Below are 24,073 nucleotides of genomic sequence, written 5' to 3' on the forward strand. Positions count from 1 at the left end.
TTATAGGTGTAAATGGATGAAAATAATCATTTGCTGTCAAATAATGTATGGTACGCCCTAAAGCATTATCAATGGTTTCAAAACTAAAAACGCAATAATAATTTAGTTAGGGAAAAGGTTTCAACATTCTTAGTACCATATATTAAAATTATTTATTGTTTACTATCTGTCCCTGCAAATTTATATTGTTAAAAGTTATAGGTCTGTAGCATACCAAACTAAAAATTGCATTAATGTAACATATTCCAGAGCGATCATCAGACTGCTTGAAAATAGTCGATGTAGATTCTTTAATTTTTTTATTACTCCTTTAAGGCTTTTACATCTATGACCATTGTCCTGGTATACTACTTGGATTGTAGTACTTATTCTGTTTTTTTCATTTTAATATAAATATCTTTAAGATAGTGCTAGGACCGTGTATCAAATTTGGGCATGTCATTCTCTTATAGGAAATTCTACACTCTACATTATCTTGATTTACTTTCATATTGTTCGTAATTAGTAAAAACTTAATTGTGAGCATACAATTAGATAATATGTGTAATATATAAAGCGAAAATTAGGTCGCACGTGCTTTGCTATAAAAAATCATTAAGTGTTCAAAAGTTAATCATGTTTTATTTAGTAATTACTGCTTGTTATAAATAAATAATGTAATTAATGAATAGATAATTAATACATAAAGAAACTATAAATTAAAAACCCAATTTTAGATGGAGCAAAGAGAACAATATTTTTGACAGTGAAAAGCCGTTCCAAAGGTCATGATATTTATGTACACAAACTTTATCATACGCAAATAGTTCTACATATACATTTTGCGGATAAGCTAACCATTAAGACGACTTGTTTATAGTGCCATGTGAATTTTGTAACAATAACTTTTGCTAAATAAGATTAGGCAAGGTTTAAAAAAAATATATCAACCGTTTTTCTAATATTTATTGGCCTAATCGAAATGAATATAAGAGAAGAGAAATTAAGATTTTTTTATGCTGGATCACAAACATTTTACATTACACTTTTTATTTTCATATATTACATTTTTTATATTTATACATATAGACACTGGCACATATTGTCACTTTTTAAAAATGAGCAAAACTTCTATTTACAAACAGTAATAAACAAGAAACATTTTTACAACCTTGTATTATTTTCATGTTAATTGGTATCAAGATAAATCTTTTTAGATGATGTTGTTTAACAATACTGCATTTTCATGATCTGCGCTCTTTAATTGCATTGCTTTAAATGTTTTTCTTCAATTGTGTTTCTATGAAATAAAGATGTTTTTTATTCCTGTACAGTATTATCGAATTGGAGTATTCTAACATTCTTCTCGTGGCATACAAGTGTTTTTAAGTGTATACGTATAAATAATACAATTCTCTTTTTAATTCTTGAATCCCTTGATATTCTTTTTATAATTATGCATGTTTAACAAAATATAAAGAACTCGTAAATCTATTATATGATAATATGTTATATTTAATCTGTTGACTATTAAAGCGATTGTGAGAAGTTTTTTTTAGCTTCAGCTGTTTGTCGCCATATCAATATTTATCATAATCAACGCCACGAATCTTTGTGTTGTATCAATTCGAAGAGAAAGAATAGCCATGAGATTAGATACAAAATCATGTGGCTATTGTATTGCGTACGAATCAGGTGACCGGCCGTGGATTTTTAATATAGACAAGGACGTTAGTGCTCTTCTTTTTATATATTTCTTATGTTTTGTTTTAATTATGATGGAATTTACAGATATTTCAAATACATACTAAAGATAAAACTGAACTTTATCAATTCTACTAAATTTAACATCATGTCATGGCTCAATATAACTAATGATTTTCTCAGAAATCAATAGTCGAAACATTAATTAAGAGTATTTACTCGTCTACGCTGATAACAGTTATTTAATTATCGTTCGAAATGTTTCCTAGCGTCGTTCTGAATGTTAGTACGCCGGCCGTGCACACGTTCGATATGACGTGTGTGTTATCTAAAAAAGTAATGTCAACAGTTTTCTTCTGTTTTTATGTCGATGATGTTTGTAATGATAAATTGTGTAAATAGCGTTCAATAAAAAGACGTAACATTGCAGGGCGTCGCCGAGGTACGCGGGGCTGACGGCGAAGCGGTGAAGCAGGCGACCGTATCAGCACTACTCCGGCCGTACGCGCTCGCGACGCACGCACCGCACCGACCCACACACATCCTGCTCTTCCCCACTAAACTAAACTGTGCCCACGGACCATTATAAGCTAACTCTAGTGCAAGTGGACCGCATAACGAATCTTGACTCAACATAAACCCGTGCGAATCCCTAGTGTTTCGGTACAGCGCTCTGTAGCCGAGTGAATGCGCGTGTGCTTCGATAACCTCTGCTTTGGATCGTCACAGCGAACTGCTGGTGACGATGAACCGAGGTCCGTAGTGAATACAGGTGGAGGAGCGTTAACCGTGGCGCCTACAGTCAACGGCGATAGACGTGCCTTAGACGAGACGTACAGAGAAGCCGAATTAAATGGGATAATGGGGACTCCGAGCGCAATGAATTCCGACCCGGAGAACTGTGTTGCTAATGCAACAGTGACTAGCGACATGCAGCCGTTGATAGAGAGGATTAGGGAGCTGGAAGCGTTGCTTAAGCAGCGAGATCAAGAAATGTTAGAGTTACGTTCACAGTTGGATAAACTGCAGAGCGTTTTCCCATACCAGCAGTATGCCAGAGGTTCCAGAGGACCCAGGAAGCAGAGAGCGCAAGGTATCTCCGCGGAACCACAGACGAGTTCGTCATTACAGGACTTGACGCATCAAACTTTCCCAGTCTACGACAAGAGCGAAATGTAAGTACCTATGCATGTTCCTACCAAGTAGAGCACGCTTATTAATTACACGCCGATAGCATCGACACAATTGTACTTCATTGATAGACTCGAAGAGTTTACGTAGATAACTCATATCGCATCATTAATGTTAGTCCTTGTTTCAATTACTTATAAACACTTTATTGTTTGACAATGACAATTTATTGAGATTTATCATTGAATACTCCGTTTTAATTTATGATATTATTGAATATTCATTATTCAACTAATATCATCCTACTTCTGGATTACTGGTGTGCAATAGCTTATTACATAAGGCATTGGCTGAATATTTTTTGTTTAGTGTATCATCAAACGGACTCGACCGCACTTATTCAGCTCGCTTTATTTAATTCGATTCTCGGAAATGCAGACCGAATTTTTGATGCATTCGATCAAAGAGCCCGTTGATACGGGTCCGCAAAAAAACTTTGTAATTAACATTAACCGTGTACATATAGTTAATTTTAACTTTATTTATTATCTCCCCATATTTATACTATATAGAATCACTAGTTGGTCAATTTTCTTGTACAAATGGAGTTAAATGAGCCCAAGCGCGATGAATATTAATAATACACGTTCTCGTTTGAACTATGACATAGTGTAACATTTTAGAAAATTATATTTAAAAAAAAATAATTTCTACAAATAAATATCATATACGTATGAAGTACAGGGAAACGAAGTTATTAAACTAAACACACATATACAAGTAATCATTGTGCTATATTCATCATTGCCCTTTTATGAGAAAACAGTTAATTATATATTATTTAAAGTCTGTGTAGTATTTCTTTATTACCAAGATCTATGTGTAATGACTAACTTTGATATATTAATTTAACACCAAACTTTTGAGAAAATGAAAAATTTATTCTGATCAAAAACTAACACTCAAACACCTAAAAATTTCAAACAAATATCTGTTTAATAAACTTGTAAGAGTATTCGATGTTTTTGAAAAATACAAATATACAGTAAATCAAATTTAATACCACATGACAATAAATTAACAAAGAGAGCAAGTAACCGAACGCACAGATGACGTTAACAAAAATCTCGTGACTGTCAAACATAATTTACTTTTTAAATTGGCACCTGTAAGATCATAGTTTATCATTGCAAGCCGTGTTGTTAGTTCAAAATTTTTTTAAGCCAACAAATGTAAGTCGTTGAAATCTGGTAATACTCTAATCTTAAACCTAAATATAACCATGGTTTATGTTTGTATTTCAAATTGTACAATACAAATTACACCATGACCAAATAGTACTTTTTAATTTTTCTGACTAAAAATTGGAAATTGGGTGATGAATTTTAGTAAACTAACTTTTTTCTACTTATGAAGATAGAAGACAGATATATTACGAAAGATATATAAACTAACCTTTTTCATTGATACTAATTAAAAAACCCGTTATAATGAAACCAGACTGGGTGAATAAAAATTTATTCGATGAATTTAATTGAGAAAAGCGTAATATTAAAAATAGATTTGTTATCAAATTGATTTTCATTAACTATGTGACGTCAATTTTTATTTTGTCTGTTATGAAGGAACAAGGGGTATCTTTTCGTCATCAATTATGTTATAGAAGAGTATATTGCATATATGTATATAGCTTGCTCTCCACCGTTTACTTCACGTGGCCGGCACTGGCTTTTGTAAATGTAATTTCATATAACATATACTTAGACATTTTTATGATTAAAAAAAATCAACCTGGGTTTTACGAAATTTCATCCCTCTTGTGGATGTAACTACGTAAATTCCGTTCTCAGCTAAATACTACTCGGCGAAAGAATTATTCCTTCCGATTTCCAAGTCTCTAAACAATAGATACACTAATAAGAAATAATGTATAGCAATAAGAATTTTACATTCCAAAATTATCTTTAATGATAAGTTACAATGTCCTTCTATTAAATCTTATTTAATCGACACGTAATAGCAATGCACTAATTTTTATCTTTTCATACCCAGTATCTCTATTGTCAATATTTAACATTTTTCCAACACTTAAAATAGCTACTATTTAGATGCTTTATACTTTTGGTCGGTGCCGCTTTTTTATCAAAGGCATTAAGTGAATCCGCCGCATAGAAATTAAAGACTTGAATAAATATTACGTAGTAAGTTTTGCTTATCTGTCGTGTTCACATGTTGATTGAAAAATCTGAATTAAGATTTCCTTACAAATTAAATTTATGACATTTTCCGAAGAACACAAAATTATGAATAACTAATACATTACATTTGTAAACTATATTAATTATTTGATTTCCGCCTGTTCCTAATTTACTCTATAAACATTTTAATACTTTTCTAATCAATTAATTCCATAATATTGTTTGCGAAATTGGTAACTAGAAGTCTACTTGGAAACCTGTACCTTTAGTCGGCAACAATGCTATTGATATTAAAAATGTCTGTGAGTGTCCGATAACATTTTTGGTTAAAAAGATTTTGTAAAAGAATGACGGAAATTTTCTTTGATCAGAGCGATTGGAGACGAGATTAAATTATCGCTATGCGATAAACTATCTAAAACGAATTTGTCCATCGCTATTATAAATAGAACAAAACTTGTAAGACGCAGAGATTTATTGTTTTTTGCTCTTATTAAAATCTTTTAGGTGATACGTTTGGTATTTGACAATGTGGTGCTTTAGTCTTGATAATAAAAACTTCCAATTTAAGTTTTTAATTACGGCTAAAAATAGCAAGTTTGTGCTTCTATTTCTCATAGGCTTGTGTTGTTTATGTTAGTAATAAAAATTTAAGAGTTCATTTCTTATTTCACCACTTTGAACATTATCATTGTCAAATTATATCTTCTTTATAAATATTAATAACGGTGAAAATTTAAAATATATATATCCTTTGTTTGTAACGAAAATATTTTTAAAGTATAATTTATACGCGTAAAAACCTAATTAGATATGTTAATATATATCCGTTTATCTATCTGTGTCCCATAGGTGAATGTAACTTTTATCAATATAATTTAAAAATATTCTAGTTGATTATATTGAAAAGTGCGAAACATAGTTGCGGGCAACAACTAGTGATAATTAAAATTAGTATTCGTTGCGAGTGTTTTTTTACTCGCGATTGCCTCAAAACGGCTCATAATGGCGCGAATGACAGGGTGAATTTTAACATGGCAATTTGTATGCGGCGCGGTGGCATGCGGGAAGGATCGTTGGGCTTATACCCTTTCATTTTTGCTGTTATCGCTTTTGTTTTGTAATACAATGTTCCATAATTGTTTTCCACATTAAGCTGAATATAGTTGTTAATATTTGTTGGTAATTTTAACGAGAGAACGTCAAAACTTCGTGATTTATTTTTAAGAATTCTCGATCAATACATGGACAACAAAGCAATTAATCATTTTATAAAGTTGTTCATTTATTTTAATTAATTGTTGCGTTTTTAATTAGTGTTATATGTACAACTTTCAGTACAGACATTATACGAATCTTCATTCAAATTAATACATGCTGTTTCACACGTATACATGTAAACATACTGTAAACATATTGTATATATTATAAATATGTATAACGATTGTTATTTTTCCAGGGACTAATAGTGAAGTAATTAATGAAAGCCTATTATAAGAAATCAAAACATCCTCTGTGGATATACTGTACTATATCTTACACTTTCTTTAGATGTAACAAGTCACTCGTTGCTCAATCTGAATGTAAAGCCTACTAAAACTTTTTAATTTTTTTTTCAATAAATTACAAGAAATTTCTTTACAATATCGAGTCAGGAATTGGCAAATTGTAAGAGCATTGTGCAGTCCACATAACGTGCAGAATAAATTGCTACAGAAGTTTTGATACCCTAGAGTTGAGACCCCTACCTACAAGGTGGACATGTGGCCGCTACCAGCCGGTCTATTGACAATCTATGGTAAAGCCCTGTTCAGCCGTAAACATCCAGATGATGATGATGGCCAAATTTAAAGTACAGGACATTGAAGTCACGAGTGATAGTACCATGAATAAAGATGAATGTTGTTAGTTTTTTATAACACTAAAACATATTTTTTAATTAATCTTATCGTCTAGTACGTCTTATAGTCCGAATAATACTATACTTTTTACATTAACTGTATCTAGACAGATCCAGATATTTCTGAAGATATTTAATTAGCATGTGTTAGTAGTTTAAATAAATATAGTCAAAAGTCTTAGTTCAAGGAGAACAGATAACCTTTCTGATTGTCTATATCTCCAGTTCATCTCACTCGAGTGCTAAACGCATAACACAAAGAATACCAGTTACAGTTAAAATTAGGATGCTCGTTTTTATTGTGACCCTATAACAGACCTTGTATTCAAGTTAACCAAGGATTTCTATTTCCTCACGATTATCGAGATTTTCCTTGTGTATTTTGTAATAAACGCTTTAATCCTAATCGGAGATCAAAAGGCTGGCCTTAAAGCTGACATAGTGGAGTTGATTTTAAAATTACTTGAAGGTTGTTTCCGATTTGGGGCTTAAATAACTGAATACACAATCATAAATAGCTTAAAATTTTTAATTATTTGCGTTAGATTCTTTATATTATTTTCTTATGACGTACGTTTACATTGCAACAATCATTAGTTTCTTTTTTTAAATTATGATATTTTTGTTTTACCCAGCTTCCTTAATTTTTTTAATAATTTTTGTTTGTATCGCCAGGGTGTTATCTTAAAATGTGTTTACTGAATGCAGACAGTTGGGAGATACGGACATTTCTTCTTCCCGCTTCAAGCAAGGCACAATACATTGTTGTAAATTAAAAATTTTCTCACGGGTAAATACAATATACATACGTATAATTTATGACTATTACTAAATTCTATATTCTTTTCTCTATATTTTATTTGAAGTCGCTGCTCAAGCGCAACAGATCGTTAAATGTCTTGAAGTTTAAAACAATGTGCAGGGCCAACTCCTCAAAAGGTTACATGCTGTAAAGATATACGTATAATCTTTGAATTAGGACTTAAATTGAATTAAAAAAATCAGTACATAGCCAGCATTAAAATTTTCAACACAAGTATTTTAACATTTAATTTGTATCTACTACGAAATTGGCGGTACTATTGAAAATTGTTTGCTTTCTACCTGTTAATATTGGTCAATTTATCGCATTAAGGAAAAGTTTCAAACTATTAGCTAAACGTTTATTGTTTGCCGTAGTAGTGGATACACATTTCACTTAATTTTCAGATGTAATATTCAATAGTATTAACTACTTAGCCGTATCTGTCAATTTAAACATATTGCGTTTAAAATTAATTCATGTTGGAAATTAATTCTGCTGCAGAATAACATAGACTGTTATAAGACAAATGGATATTTAAACGTTGCCTGAAATTCCAATTATATAGTTTGACATGAAGGAATCTTGTCTCTTACTCGTACTGTAAGTAGGTTTACGGTCTAGAGGCGGGCAATTTGTTTGACATTTGCATGATTATCGTAATGTCGACTATAAAATACCTGTGTTACATTGACAGCTGTCAATATCGAATGCGTCTCATTTAAGTATTTATCTCTTGTCTCTGTATGCACGCTAATGGTTTACAGCAAAATCGCAAATCATTCTTATAAAAGGAATAAAATATGAATAAGTTTTTATGAAAACACGTGTTCAACCATTCGATATACTTCTCTTTTTATGCATATGATAATGCGCCTAAATTAAATATCATCATCAATGCATGGGGAGAGCATGGAATTGTTTGCGGGAATTTTTTTTTTTTAATAAAGGTCGCATTCTTATAATGACGTCGCAACGCATTAGTGTTTTGTATGTCGGTAAAGACAGTAAATTATTTAAAAACAGTGATAGAAACTGTGTTAACATAAGGAATAAAAAAAAAGCCATATACTCATTGTTTTCGTCTTCAAAAATTAAATCGTTTATAAAATCTTAAATCGTTTCTGGCACAAGGTATACGTATGTGCAATAAAATTTCTCAGTCAAATTAAGATCTGCCACTGGGGAGATTTAAAACCAATATTAAGAAAAAATGTTATTGAAAAAAGAATATTTTTCTATCCACGGATTCTATACTGATGTTAATGCGTGTAATTATATGTTGTTGATGCTCACTCGGGAAGCTAAATACTTTCAAGCACTCGTTATAATGCTATATTTGTTAAGAGCAATTGTTGAGTTTCTCGCCGACTCTTCTCAACAGAATTGCCTTCAGAGCCGGTGGTAACTTCCTTTAGGGACTCCAATACTGACATTTTATATTGATGTACGATTCGAAGGTGCTTGTAGGCATAGGCATAGGCTATGTATTTGAAGAAAGAATATTGATTTTTATATGTGGGTCCAGTACGGTCCGATTGAAAATCTATGGGTCCTACGGCTAAAATGATAATAATGTTGATCATATCGTGTATAAATGACATAAGATTTAAGAATAACATAAATTTAATATTATACAATAAAATAGTTTACAAGAATGTTTACATAATGTATATAGAATTTCCCTTATCAAGCATAATACCATGAAGATTAGGTTTTTCTTAACCTATTTTAGAGTCCATTTTCCATTATCAGCTATTTACAGTTTTATCTACCGACTCTATTATAACGATAAGTATTAATATTGTACCATTAATAGCTTTCATATTTTGCCAAAATGGCGAAATTAAATTACTTAAACATATGTAAAATTTAACAGTTATTAACATCTCCCTCTTTCTCGCTATCTTCTCGAAATAAATGTTCTATGGATTCCAATTCAATTTGCTTCAACTGATCAATGTTTATGTTTAGTGAAATATCTCATTCTGTTTTTAAGATGTTTATTACGAGAGCAAAGGTTACAAAAACAAGCTTTGATCCAATATATCTCCAAATTTATTTTTTGTACATATAATAATAAAAATAAAGCTTTATTTTATTCCATACGAATGACTTAAATTAGTAATTTTAAATTTTAGATAATATTTTTAATGATTTTGTAATAAGTATGTATTGACCCCCTCAGGGTAAAAGCCTCTTCCAAAGCTTTCCGTTTTTCTTCTTTTTTGTCAACTTGGAGCCACCCGTGACCTGTCATAGCCACGATCTCTTCATCCCATCAGGTATCAAGTCTGCCTCTCGCTCTGGTACCTCGTGGTCCCGTCCATTTTATAACACTTTTTGTCCACCTGTTGCCTATATATACGTAGGTTATAGCTAGCTGTCTTCGCGTGTCTCTTGTCGTCGTCATAAAATCTTTGCTTGGTAATTTTTAACTTGGCAGAAAATATTTTAGCCAAATTTATGCCTATAAGAGCAATAGTTCGAAAATATGTATTTTTTATATCGCCCGCTTAAATCCCTTGCGGCTTGAATTTCTTAAAATTCGTCTTTACTTCATCTCGGATAAAGGAATATTCCTATGAAGTTCTCAACTCTCTTATCTATATGGTTCCAAAGATTTCCGTGACGAGTCAATACATATTTGGAAACATATATATAGATAAATGTTATTGATCGAAGCATTGTTTTAGTAGTCATAGTTTATATTCTGATTGAGCTATTTCGTATGTAATAGACTTAAGTAAGCAAATATTATATTCGTTTTCGAGCAATTTACTATTCTAAACACCCTTTAACTAAGTGTTATGTTTTGCTGAAAAAAATGCCTCATTTGCTCTATATTTTAAAAATATTTATAATACGGCATAATTATAATGTCTTTACAAAATATATCAGATATTATGTAATGTTTGGATGGTCCTTCTAGTTCACGAAGTTTGTTTACTTTTAGTTTATATTTATAAATGTCGGAAAATTTTCCTGTTTACGTTTTAACTATAATGTGTTATTTTACCATACTGTTGAAACTTACCAAATTCGCGTTTTCTAATCAGCTGAATCACATAATGTAAATGTCCGAGCCGTGGCTCCATAGGTACCCCTCGTGATTAGTTAACGTAAAGAGATCTTTTATTTTCTTTTACGCAGACACATCATAATAATACTCTTCTCCCTCTGCGACTCTGCCTCCGCTGCGGATACAAAAACAAACGCTTCTATCTCTGCTCAACAGTGTTCTTGCTTGCCTCTGAAATGGGCACGTCGAAATGACTCAGAGCAGTCGTTTCAAGTCACCTACACCTCGATTCGACTATGTAGCATCCTCTTGGTTTCATTGTATATGACTAAGACACAACTTTTGAGCCTCTTCATCACGACAAAGCGGGTACCAGTTTGGAGAGGACCGCAAAGAAATCTTGGATATGTATCGCTCCACCGCCCCAAACTCGTTGAAGCTGTAAATGTCAACGCGCGAACAGCATTTATTAATAACAAAAAGAAATTACGATGTACATTCATTTGGTTACCCTCAATGATAAGGATTCGGAAGTTATAAATACGTTAGCGTTCTACCTTATACCTTGAACATATCAAACTTAAGGTTCGAACTGTTACAACATACGACATGAATAAGTATGATAATGGTGGATATTCATCATCATCATCTATAGATAGACCATACTACAAGGCATAGGCCTCCCTCTAAGATCACCACGACGACTGGATTAGTGTTACCCGCCTGCAAGGCTTTCTTGCGACTTTTGGTACATCGTCGGACATTACCAAAGATCAGTAACTAAATATACACCTAATTGTTCTACTTATTACAACTTAATGACGTATTTAAAAAAAAAGAATTGTAGCGACAAAACTATTGTGATTTCTTTAATATTGATTACCTTTGTTATGTTAATGTTGAATAAAAAATGGCGGATTTAAGTTCGTGATATTTTTAACGGTCGACGGTTAGTAACAAGGGATGGTGCTTAATTGCAATGGATGTCCGCGATTGTGAAGGAATGCGTTAAGTAAATAAATTCGATAAGGTGGAAATTCAACATGTGGAGTGCAGATGTCATGTACAAAAATGGCAATGTGCGAAATCTCGTTTTTCGATTTGGCCTTTACTCACATATTGTAGCTTAAAATTTCTTTTATTAATTTATTCCATTATCATTTTAGTAACACTCACTTAGAAATTAAGGCATAGCTTAATGTTGTATATAAATTTGACCGAACTGTTTTTTATAATTTTTTGAACAAAGTTTTTAACAGACATGTCACGTAGCAGTAACAGAAATGTTTTATGCTCAAAACGGTTTGTTGTGTCTGTTATAGAGGAAGTGTAGACGGTAATTTTTTGTTGTTCTGTCTAATTCCACGCTCGTCGCAGATTGTTATATACATTAGCCTTAACGGCATGCTAAGTTTCACAAGTAACGTATTTCGACTTCATCAACGCAGTTGTTTTGAGATCTTTTCAGTGGTTTCTTTTCTTAATTAACGACTTGGTGAGATATATTTACGAGAGATACGTGACGTGGCATCTTAAAGAATCGAATTACAAACATATTCAACCTTCGGCGCCGGTAACTCATTACAGAATACAAACGGGTGCCGGCGCCACAATTTATTGTTTTTGATGAGCTAACTGAAACTTAATGAAGCGAAAGCTACCACCTCAAGCTCACATAACATGTATTAGAATTACCAAGAACTATTTCCATGTAATTTAGAGAGCTCGGGAATGTTTAGTAATCTTTATACTGATTACGAATATCGAATGTTTTCGAGTTGTGTTTTATTTTTATCATTACCGAAAATTACCATCACAATTCTTTCTAGTTAAGAGTAAGTTTTGTTTACGACTAATAAGTGTTACCAGATATAACATATAACAATGAAACGTGGTCTCACATTTCAGGCTAATACTGCCTAGTTCACAATTGCTAATAGCCAGAGATAGATAGGGCTACGCTTGGGGTTTCTCTTCGAGAATTAATCAGAAATGAGGACATTTGTAGATAAACAAAAGTAATTGTCATAGCCCACCGGATTGTAAAGTTGTGGTGGCAGTGCGCATGCCACATGGCTCAGAACAGATAGCCGCTGAGCCATAACCCACGGACCGGCAAGCATACGACGAAGGCCCCTGAGATAGACAGACGACCTATTAAGTTCGTAAGAAGGCTTTGGATGCAGGCCGCTTAATAGATCTTAATGGAGATCTATAGGAGTAGACTGTGTCCAGCAAAAATCTTCCTATGGTTGAATTGATGATGACGAAGTTTTGTCTATTGTTTAATAAAAAAAAAAAATTAATTAAATTTACGATACTCTTTTTAAGTCTGAATATTTGGATGGTAATTTCGCAATGACTTTCCTCTGATATAAACAACAGCAACTGTCTACTTACGTCCAGAGATATTACAACGCGTGCACAATAAATAATCGGTGAGGCAATCCACATGCAGCCAGTAATGACGGCAATATAAAAGCAAACAAAACCAGTCCATCATCCTTTTTACACCGGATAGAACTTCAAACAATTACCTTTTATTTCAAATATAAATTGAAGCTATTTCTATTAATAATTCTTAGTTATATTTAATGTGTTAAGTACAGAAAATATAGCATTTCAATTATATTTAGCTCAAGGTGTACAGATAATTCTATTCCGAGAACTTAAGACGCAAATCGATATCGAATTGAACCATATATCTATAAATGTCGATTCGAATGTGTAATTGCAGGGTATATAATTTATTTAAAAATTCACACTTGTTTTAACAGTCATTAAGATCGCTGTATGTTTCTAAGAAATAAATTACGGGAGCTAAATGTACTTGAAAATAATGAAGATTAATGAAAAGGTTACATACGTTAATTGAACTAAGCGTTACAACGGAAGCCCATATCAATTGCGCAAAAATAAATTGCCAATATATATCGCTTTGTTGCTTCATTGTTATTTAATTAAGCGTCATTACCAACTGAAACCAACAACTGAACTTTAAAAATTGCCCTTTGCTTTTTTTATTTTTATTTGTAATTTGATAATGATAGCATTTTTGTATAATGTAATTGATAGAGAATTCGTGAGTTTGAACGGATCAGCTTTGAGATAAGATTGACAAGAATGGCGTGACTTGCTTTTGCATATGCTTAACGAATTTCGGTCAAAACATTTTAAAAGAATTTTATTGGAAATTTCGATATCAAGTTTTACCGTAAATTTAAAGAATTTCATTAAAATATATTTTTTATATCTCTTGTAATATTTTTTTATTAAAATTTATGTATCAATTACGTCTGATGATATATTTGAGCGTAATTAATTTAACTTTAATTTTAAAATTATTATTTTAATATATGAAAATAATATATATTTTTCTATTCAACTCTTAATAGACTGTGATTCCAATTGTAATATTTTTGTGTATAAAGTAATAAGATAAAACACAAAACAATATAAATATATGACCTATATGTAATTTAAAAATTCTGGGTAATAGTTTTGCATGTTAAACAAAAATTCATGTCTGCCATTATTACTTGGTTCAGTTCGGTCTTAAATGAAATATTCATTTAAGACGTTCATATATCGAAATTTAAATCCGAAGTAAACACTTCAATGAAATGCAAGAAATAAAAAGAAAAATATTTTATCGAAGCAAACAGGATTGAATCACATTTACGTAGGTTGCAATCGACGAATTGTAGTTTTTAAATATCGATGGTGCTTTCGTTTTGGTTTTTCTCTAGTCGTAAGCTTGGCGAAAGGTTCCATACAATGATTAAATAGCAAATTCGATTTAAAACCTAAGAATTAGTTATATAAATTGTAATTTTAGAAAGATAACTAACATGACATACTGCAGAAAACATTGAGAATAAGTTTAAAGTTCGAATAAATAATTCATTGTCAGTCAAAAGATTTTTACAAATGAAAATATTGCTTGTTAACTTACCTCGTTTTCTTGCGAATGTAAATAATGAAAAGCATATTTATTATTTCGTTTGTAAATTAATGTTTTAAGGGCTCAGGTTATACGCTAAGTTAATTCATTATAATGATAGATAATTTAAGGTAATGAAAACAATCTTAATGTTCAATATTTTTTTAGTTTATGGTTTGAATGCAAATTTGGGCATATCTATCTTAATTTTATTTTTCCGTATAAATGAAAGTTACGTTATTGCTTGGATTAGTTTATATCATTGTTGTGTTATTAAGTAAAATGCGACAAACTATATGACTGTATGTATAATCGAGATAGAACATTGAAAACGGGTTTTAACCGTCGGGCCGTATAGGTGGGATTTAATTCACGATCTGCGCCTAGCTGTGTTCGCAATATATATTACGTCTTTGCCTTAACGGCACATGTCCACAGATAAACCTCGGATAATTAATTTGAAACGTTCAAGCAATTCTGCGAACAGCATTTTTAAACACAGGAGCAGTGTTAACTAAAATAAATAAAATTCCGCTGGTTTTTATTGCTGTTCGAGAGCAGATTCTATTTAGATGTTTGAGACATATTTATTGGAAAAAATAAAAAATACTAACATGTAACAGTTGAATGTAATAGTACATATGTTAACGATTTTATGTAACAGTTTTGCACGTGCCACGGTATATTATTCATATTTGAGAGATATTATACAGAATGATTGGTTATAAGTGTATAAGCTTAAAAGGGAAATAGCTTATTCACTGTCAATGAATGTATGGTAAATTCCAACTAAATTTCAATGTTATCAGAAATAATAAAAACGTAATAATAATATAGTGGGTTAAATAAGTTGGGTAAAAAAATATTAAAATTAATTATTGCTTTAGTTTGTAGAGACAAATACTACTCTACAAACTAAAGCGCCAAACGGCCAGTTGCATTCCAATAGAGTAAACAAATTAATACAACATAAGACAGATTCATCAGTTTATACAGTGTGATTCGAAAGAGACCACCTTTTACACCTATAACCAATCACCTATATAACCATTTAATGAATAATGCATAGTTATCCGATCACTAAACTTTTGTAATGAACAAGCTGTCTCGACTATTGCACAGTTAGAAATTATTGGTCTGTCGCATTCCAATAGGGAAAAAACCCAACGTAATATATTTAAGAGTGATCACTTTATTTATTGACTAAATGTGAAATGAATAGATACATTTTGCGTTCGATAAATTTATCGTGATACGGAAGTGCAGCTGTTAATCGACAGCTTTTGTTCGAAGTGCGACAAACTGTCAAAAGCGCAATGACAATAGTCATTACGTGTTTTGAAATTTCTAGACTTTTTTATGATAAAATATCTTCATGGTATTAGAAAAGTTATGAAACAAAATATGAATGAAATCAGTTAATTTATCATGTTGTGCGTGATCATATGATATACTGATTTTTTTCTACATAGACATGTACATTTATATCGCACGTATATGCACGTACGATTAACACAAGCTAATTATTGTTTATAACAAAAATTGAAAAGCAAAAAGTTTTGGCTAAGAAATTTTTATTATTGTTTTTATTTAGCATTAATATATTTGTGTATTTCTATCTATTGAGGAAAATACAAATATATATTTTATTATTATTTAGATATCACCTCACCAAAAAGGTTATTTAATTCTGTCAACTAGGTTGCAACAATAATATTTCAGAATATTGTAGCAGAGTTTTTGATAATGATAGACAAGAGCTTAACTCCGATTTCACTAAAAGAAGGAGAAAAAAAAACATTTACAAAACCTTATTCAAGAATATCATAGATTCTTGAACAAGGTTTTGTAAATGTTTTTTTTTAAAAGCACATTGAATTTTCGCTGATAATTTAATTCTGCCTTCTTTCTTGATAACTGCTAATTAGGCATGAGTCATGCATTTTAATTCGAATTTAATATGTTAAATGTTTCAGTCTTTGAGTTAGGTATGTTATCTTTAATTGGTACGACGGTATAATGGGCTGTTAAGACTTTTATTTAAAATTCACGATGTACTTTTATCACTCTTAAATGCCACTTTGAATTTCTTTGCGCCTCGTTTTACTGTTTTTTTAGTCCCGGTAACCGAATCTTTTGTCAATCGTGATAAGAAATGACTTTAATGATTTTTTTTTGTATTATACATTTCGACGGGACGCTTATACGAAGATATAGGCTTAAGACGATAAGCTTTTTTTCTCCTTTTAAAAATATTCGTAAATTAAAATTAATTAGTAAATTATTCCGACACGGTAAACTAACAAAAATATTCAAATTACAATCAAAGAGTGTTTTAAATTATAACAATTTTTTTTTACGTAATAAAAAACATTTGCACATATTGTTTATGTCCATATTTCAATAGGATCATATTACCGTATTTAAATATATTGTATCTAATCAATCCAGCTCTATACGTCTCAAATACCTTGACAATCAAACAAGTAAAGCGCATGATCTATATTACAACCTGCTTCAAGGAAAGTACCAAACTCGGATGTGATGGTATTTAAGCAGTGCCGTGGACATCTGAGCTTTGAAAATGCCTTAGATATCTTATTTATCAGACCATACGATCTAGAGAATTTAAAAACTGGTAGCGACGAACGTGTATCGTATTTATCTTTATCACTAATTGGTTCTTCGTGGTATAAAGGAAATTTCATTCTAATGTTTTGAATTATTTCTTCTTCTGTTCTTGTTTCTAACAATCAAAACTAAGAAATCGACATCTATTTTTTAATGTTAAATAATCAAAATTAAACTTTAAACCATCACTGAGCTGAATTTTAAATAAGTGTCGATTATTATTTTGTACACGACGTGTTTTATTACTTATTCGAGGAAATAAGTACGAAGACGTAAGCTCGTGCGTATTGTATATTCGTTCTTGATTATTATACAAGTTGATGTTTTTTTAATTTTTTCATAGTAGTTTAACTAAATTTATATATTAATAAGTTAGATTAAAAAAAAACTAAACAATTGTAATAACAACGTTATGCATAAGATTTACTTGCATTATTTCACAAAGATGAAGAGGAAACGAAAATTAATAAAGGCTAAAAATTAATACGTCTAATACTTGCTTTTTCCCATCCACTTCGTTTCGAAAAAGTTATAGGGAGAAATTGAAAGAAATATTCCTGTATAATTTCAAGTCTCTAAACCTTATCGTCCAGTCAGTATAAAGGTAAAATTTCATGTTTATATATTAAGTCAAAATAGCTTTATTATATGAAATCATTACAATCATTTATTATCATGAGCTTAAAAGTAAATTTACGATTAATTTTTTTATACATACATATATATATATATGTGTGTTTGTATATATATATGTGTATACACACATATATTAATGTGTATATATGTATATACATAAAGATTTTACTTAAGCGTTATAGAATACACGTGTCAACAGTAAATATAAAATTACAATTTATGCAGTTTTATTTATTATTATTATTAATATTTATACAAAAATAACTAGTTTTTATATATAGCTGTTTGCGCTTTAAAATATTTTCATGCAAAAATAACTTCTTTATTTATCAGCTGGGTTGGGTTTTCTTTCGTGAATTGTATAATGTCATTATATTTTAAACGCAAAAGTATGATTATGGCCGATGCGGACAATTACAATTTAATGTCTCCAGTCATCAAATAAACGGGAACAACGCGTTTTAATACGATTTTGCGCAACCCGACGACATGTATAGCAATTAAAATTAAACTGCGTCTTGTTGACATTTTTAAAATGTACTTTAAAAAATTACGATCAAAACACAATAATTGGCATTCAACAACAAGAATTATATACTGCACGATAGAGTTCAATGTGAAACGGTGAGGTACTTTAACGAAATTATTAGTTCAAAGGAATTTCAAACTTTTTTTTTTCGACGGAAAAAGAGCAACTGTCGAGCACACATATCTCGTGACGTTAAACTCTACTAACGTTTAACTACTTTGCTTCGCAACGTGTTATATTTTTGGAGAAAAAGCAGGAGGAAAAACTCACAACAACATCCTTTAAAAAAAGCTTAATAGTGCAGGTTTATGTATGTATACTTTATGTCAGATATACCCTAAATTAAAAATTTCTTCTGCGGTCTGTATGGGTAAAAAGAAAAGTGTTTGATACTTAGTTATTAAATTAAAACACAAATTTCTCAAAATAATGTCACTATAGCAACGTGTACCTCACAGCGACTAATTAAATGGTATTCCACTGCTGCACAAACACTTCAATCTCGTAGTTTCATAGACTTCCGTTCAGAACATTTCAACGCGCAATTTTAATGATTACTAACATTTTCAATTGAACCATTTTTATTTCTCCGTAAGAAAATTCTTGGTACTTTAATAAAAATATGGCATGAAAAAATAGCCTAATTGACGGAGCCGTTCTCGACTTTTAAATTTAGCAACACTTACGCGATACATTTTTGACATTACTTTTTTGTAGAGACGAAATAATAAAAGCGTACATCTGATGTCAAATCATCCGACTACATTGTAATGTACTCATTTATGATAGATAGAGTGATAACTCTGAGACATGAAGTGAGGCCTCGTTTAACTAAATAATTACACTACCTAATCTGCTCGAACTCCATAGTAATTCTTAACAACTCCTATTTGACTGAAGGTATGAGAATGACGGTGACACCTATATCGGAAGTCTTTAGCGCTGAACCAGTTATTTTAGACAAACATTAATATAATATTTTTATGTATCAATTACGTACTATGTTAGTACGTGGTACATTTTTTTATTGTTGCGTACTAAATGGTATGAATATCCTTTGATTCATTTTCTTTTTAGTTATCAATTTTGTGTACACTTTGAGCTCTGTCTTTGACTTCCTTACTTTAATATTTTATGACTATTTTCTATTATACTATTAATCCAACTTTATGTTTATTTATATGATAATGTTTTTGTTATATTTACTTACGATTTTATTCTTAACTTTGTTTATGTTTATATTACAATGATATACTCCTAAACACAGTTTCATTCTAAAAAGAAGCTTCGCCGGAGTATTTACTGTCATTTCTTCGCCCAGCGCTAATAGTTTCCGTGGTGGTAGTAAAATTAGCTAGTTAAAATAAACCGACCAAGTCAAGGTTCACGGTGACCTTGGGGCGGAATGATAAACGGGTGTTATCGAGGAGTGACAGCCCAAGCTGGCGCACCTTCATGGGGCCCAGGCTATGGTCACCCCCAGGGAGTATCTGCCGGGGCGATCTAAGAGCTCAGCGGCTTCCTAATCTAGTGGAATTGTAATAAATAACGGCCTGAGCCGGGGCTTCCCAGGGAGCCTTCGAGCTTCGCTACCTCAAAAGAGATTCTAGGCTTAGCGCCCTTAGTGCCTTGCCTCCTCGTATCCCCGGAACTTCCAAATACCACTCACCAAGTGCAGCAGTGAAAGTCAGGTAAAAAAACCTAAACAAAATAAAGTTGTACGTACGTCAAATTTTACAAATTCCTCATCAGCTTCCTTATCTTTTAATATGAAAATTAATTCCGCAAACACTCAACCCTTATATTAAATTTATTTTCTAAATTACGTGGTATATGTAAGTAAGATAGTTAAACTACATGCAGACAGTCTTCAAATAGCAACGTCTTGATTATAAATACCGTGGAGCGGTCGACGGAAGAGCGAGCGTTATTCATTGCGAAGTACTCGCTTCCGGCGTGGACGAAAGCAGCGTTATTATATCGGTCTACCGTCGCATAAATGTAACCTGGTACAATTGTGCACATTCCCTATGAATCGTTCACTCACGTATAGTAACATTGAAAAACCTTAAAAAACTCTGTTTATTTATTTTTGTTGAACTTGACCTATATATATATGATACCTGTGCATCTTAATATATCTGTTGTTAGTAAAGTACTCATTGTAACGTCTTTGATTAAACTGTTGTGATCGTCGACCCACGAAATAATAGCACTTGATTATTTCATGATCTAGGCAATAAGTCAATTTAAATGTCGATTTGTTCGCATTCGTAATTCTCTGATTTTTAAGTCTTTTAACTATCCCACTATTGGGAATACCGATTGTATTTGTACTGTCGAAAAAATAACCATCCATTGAAGTACGTAGTTAAAAAGTCTTTCCTTAGTTTTAGTTTTTGAGCTCAGAAGTTGTCAAGAGGTCTAAACGCCTTTAGAGCTTCGCCTACTCGAACTACATGAAACTGTAAATACTAAAAAGCGTGACAATATTCAAATACAAAAATGTAATTTTCGCTATAAATTAAAGGTTTAACGTAGAAGTCCTCTGGTAAATAGTTCGTATATATATGATTGAATAATGACTTAAATAAAAATGTATATACCATTTTCAAACCGGAAAACAAAAAAAAATCTGTATATGTAAAGAGCAGACTGGAAATGGATATATACATTCTCCAAATCACATAGTTATTGTCCTTGGAACCTGATTCGTAGGTTCGTGTTTGTTAGTAAATAAGTGAATTTTAGAATAAAGGAAGGGAAGTTCATATTTTATTTTAGGTTATCAAGACAAGGTATTCGTAAGTGAAAAGGCGATTAAATTAAGTTAAAAGTTTAGGTAAAAGTCGTGAAAAAACAGTATTATGCAGGAGACCGACTTCATGCTATTGTTATTTCTCCAGGGAATGTCTTTACCGTGTTGATTTCACAAAAATTACGGTAGGTAATGTACAAGTTATCAGACCTTTATCCAACGGTAGAAATGGACACGGATACTTGAAATTATTCCATTTTAATGAATAACAAGGTCTCAGTACAAATACAGTTTATACGTAAAAACTAATCTCCAGTGAGTTAATTACTTATAGACAGAAATTACCTTATAATATGGCCATGTCCAATTAGCGAGTTTGTTCTTTTACTGAATACCTTATTATATGAAGACTAGTTTTAATCTGCGTCTTTCTTCGATATTCGTTTATTTGATTGTTTGTTAAGGAAAAGTTTAACAAATATTCTTATTTAAAATTCCAAATGAGCATTTTTTACATTTACATCTATTAATAGCTTTGCAACTGGTATTAAAACAATGAAAACTACGGTTTTCTTAATACGATATTTATCATCATTAAAATATCAATAGGAGAGGCGTATGTTCACAGTCGGAAGCAGCCTGGATCCAGAATCTTTCGATGACCTTAACAAGTTTGTCTGTCCATCTTGTGGGTGGACGTCTTGCACTAGCTAGTCTATGGTTTCCACTCCAGAAGTTCTTCTTCGCCTTTAGTAGGCCGCCAACCGTCTCTTCAACTTGCCTACTCACTGGGCTATATCGGTTAACTTCGTTCGTCTACTTATCTTTTCATTGCCAATTCGATCTCGTAGAAATATTCTAATCATAACCTTCTCCATTGCTCGTTGAACAACTGTAAGTTTGCAAATGAGGTTCAAAGGTAGACCACGTTTCTATACCGTATATGTAAGTAAATATAGTTTATATTAATATGTTATAATGACATGTTAAAATTTAACTTTTACATTTTTAAAGATTTTTTTTAAACTTTCGGTTTGTAAAATGTCTTCATAAATAAAACCTGCACTGATTAAGTATTTCTTAAACATCCTTTTTATAATATGTACATGCTTTTAAGTAACAAATAAAATAAGAATAATTTTATTTAATACAAAAGCTCGATTGTAAATGTAGTTAGCCTTTGTAATTAAAAATCTTCCTTATATAGGATAAAATATATTTCGTAATAAACATAGAAACCAGCTTAAAAATGCACTACCAAAAGAGCAATCTACTCCCAAAACTAATAAATACCGGTAGTGGTCATTATATATGGCTTCTATACCTCCTTACAACAACTGAGTAGATATATGTCAATTTAATATGACACAAGACAACAGACGAGTCTAAAGTAAGGTTTTTATAACTAAAAAGGTTGCGAATTCCGAATAAGTACGCCCAAGTACAACGAAGCTGTGAACATCGATCTGTTATATACCAGTAATTTTATTGACTATGGCGAATATCGAACAAAAACAAAACTTACCCTTTACAGTTCGCTACAGACATGGGCCGCAACAGTCTTGTCGGCCTCTCGAAAAGAGGTCTAATTAAATAAAAACCCCTATTAAGCTGTGGACATGTTTATTTGCACCTTGAATACAATAAAAGTACGAACAAAAGTAAAAGGCGATTACCAAATATAAAAATAATTTTAATTGACCGGGCTGTTTCGTCTGTCAAATTTGACAGGTAGCTTTCATTATTGTGTCTGTCAATTTGGGAGGCATGCATGAGAATTATTTTAGTCGATACAGTTATGCGATTAACTGTTATTTATCAATCGTTTCGAGTGATGTTTTTCATATTTAAAAATAAATAATTAATAATTTCTTTATTCTGCTATGCCAGGTTAATAACATGTTACGATTTTTTAAAGGTCTTCGAAAGTTTGATCTTTTATTAACGATTTTCCCTGTAATTTTGTAAATTATCATTAAAATTTGAACCTTGAACGACTAACATTCATTAAATCTTTATTTTTCCCTTAAGCGACTTTTTATTACAAAGTTACGAGTACTGAGTCACAAACTTCGTTGGGGTAAGCGATACAATACATTACTTGCTGCGCATGATTGCTACACAGGGTTTTAAAAAAAATTAACAGCCTAGCATTTTAGCTCGTTGCTTTAGACATTTGTCCAGCTATTTCACTATTTCAGTAAAATGTCGGTCAACAAATGTAAACATGTAAAGGTAGTGACATAAATAATATATTTTAAGAACACATAGCCACCTTTTTTTCGTAGTTACTATCCGTGTTCACATGTCGTTTTTTTACTATTACTTCAAAGAGTTCATACTTAATGATCGAATTTATTTTTTGCTGTCTTTAGAGTAGAACAAGCAGATAATAAAAAAGGGTCTATGAAGGCTTCATTGTAATTGTATACTTAATAATTTAAAAAACTTTTTAAATTTCGAAAATTTACAACAGTAAACGGAACAAAAGTTATTACTTTCTGAATTTGAGACTGGATTTTAATATAACTATGCAGACAACCTCCATTTTTTAATTCACAAGAGTACCTGATTGTACAAAATAGGTTACAAGATATAAAATCATGTAAAATAAGGATCAACTAATAGCTGATATCGTAAAATATAATCTGTTTAATACGATCGAGGTTTGATTTTTTTTTAAATTTTAATAACGTAACTTTCGGAGACCACAGGAATGAGGAGATTCGGAGACGAACGTAACCAATATATCCCATGGTTAAGGCCGAAATTAAAAGGAAACTAACGAAAAGTAAAACAGGTCGGGTAAGCATGTAAAAACAAGAGGATGAAAATTAAGT

General features: G+C 31.4%; 1 protein-coding gene across 4 annotated transcripts in view; it reads left to right on the forward strand.

Moving 5' to 3' along the window:
* Window positions 1-24,073, forward strand: part of for (cGMP-dependent protein kinase for) — a 161,404-nt gene that overhangs the window by 57,791 nt on the left and 79,540 nt on the right. For 2 of the 4 annotated variants that reach the window (XM_068761739.1, XM_068761742.1), the window contains exon 2: window positions 2,114-2,858. In XM_068761739.1, coding sequence (XP_068617840.1) covers window positions 2,371-2,858 — 488 coding nt within the window. In that variant the 5' untranslated portion in view covers window positions 2,114-2,370. Of the gene's footprint in view, window positions 1-1,972; window positions 2,020-2,099; window positions 2,859-24,073 lie in introns of those variants that run through there. The other 2 variants (XM_068761741.1, XM_068761740.1) reach the window with 2 other exon arrangements.

Source organism: Battus philenor, unplaced genomic scaffold, assembly GCF_028537555.1.
Source record: "Battus philenor isolate CCGP_79_NKW_IND1 unplaced genomic scaffold, ilBatPhil1.0.hap1 SCAF_15, whole genome shotgun sequence".
Lineage (NCBI taxonomy): Eukaryota > Metazoa > Arthropoda > Insecta > Lepidoptera > Papilionidae > Battus > Battus philenor.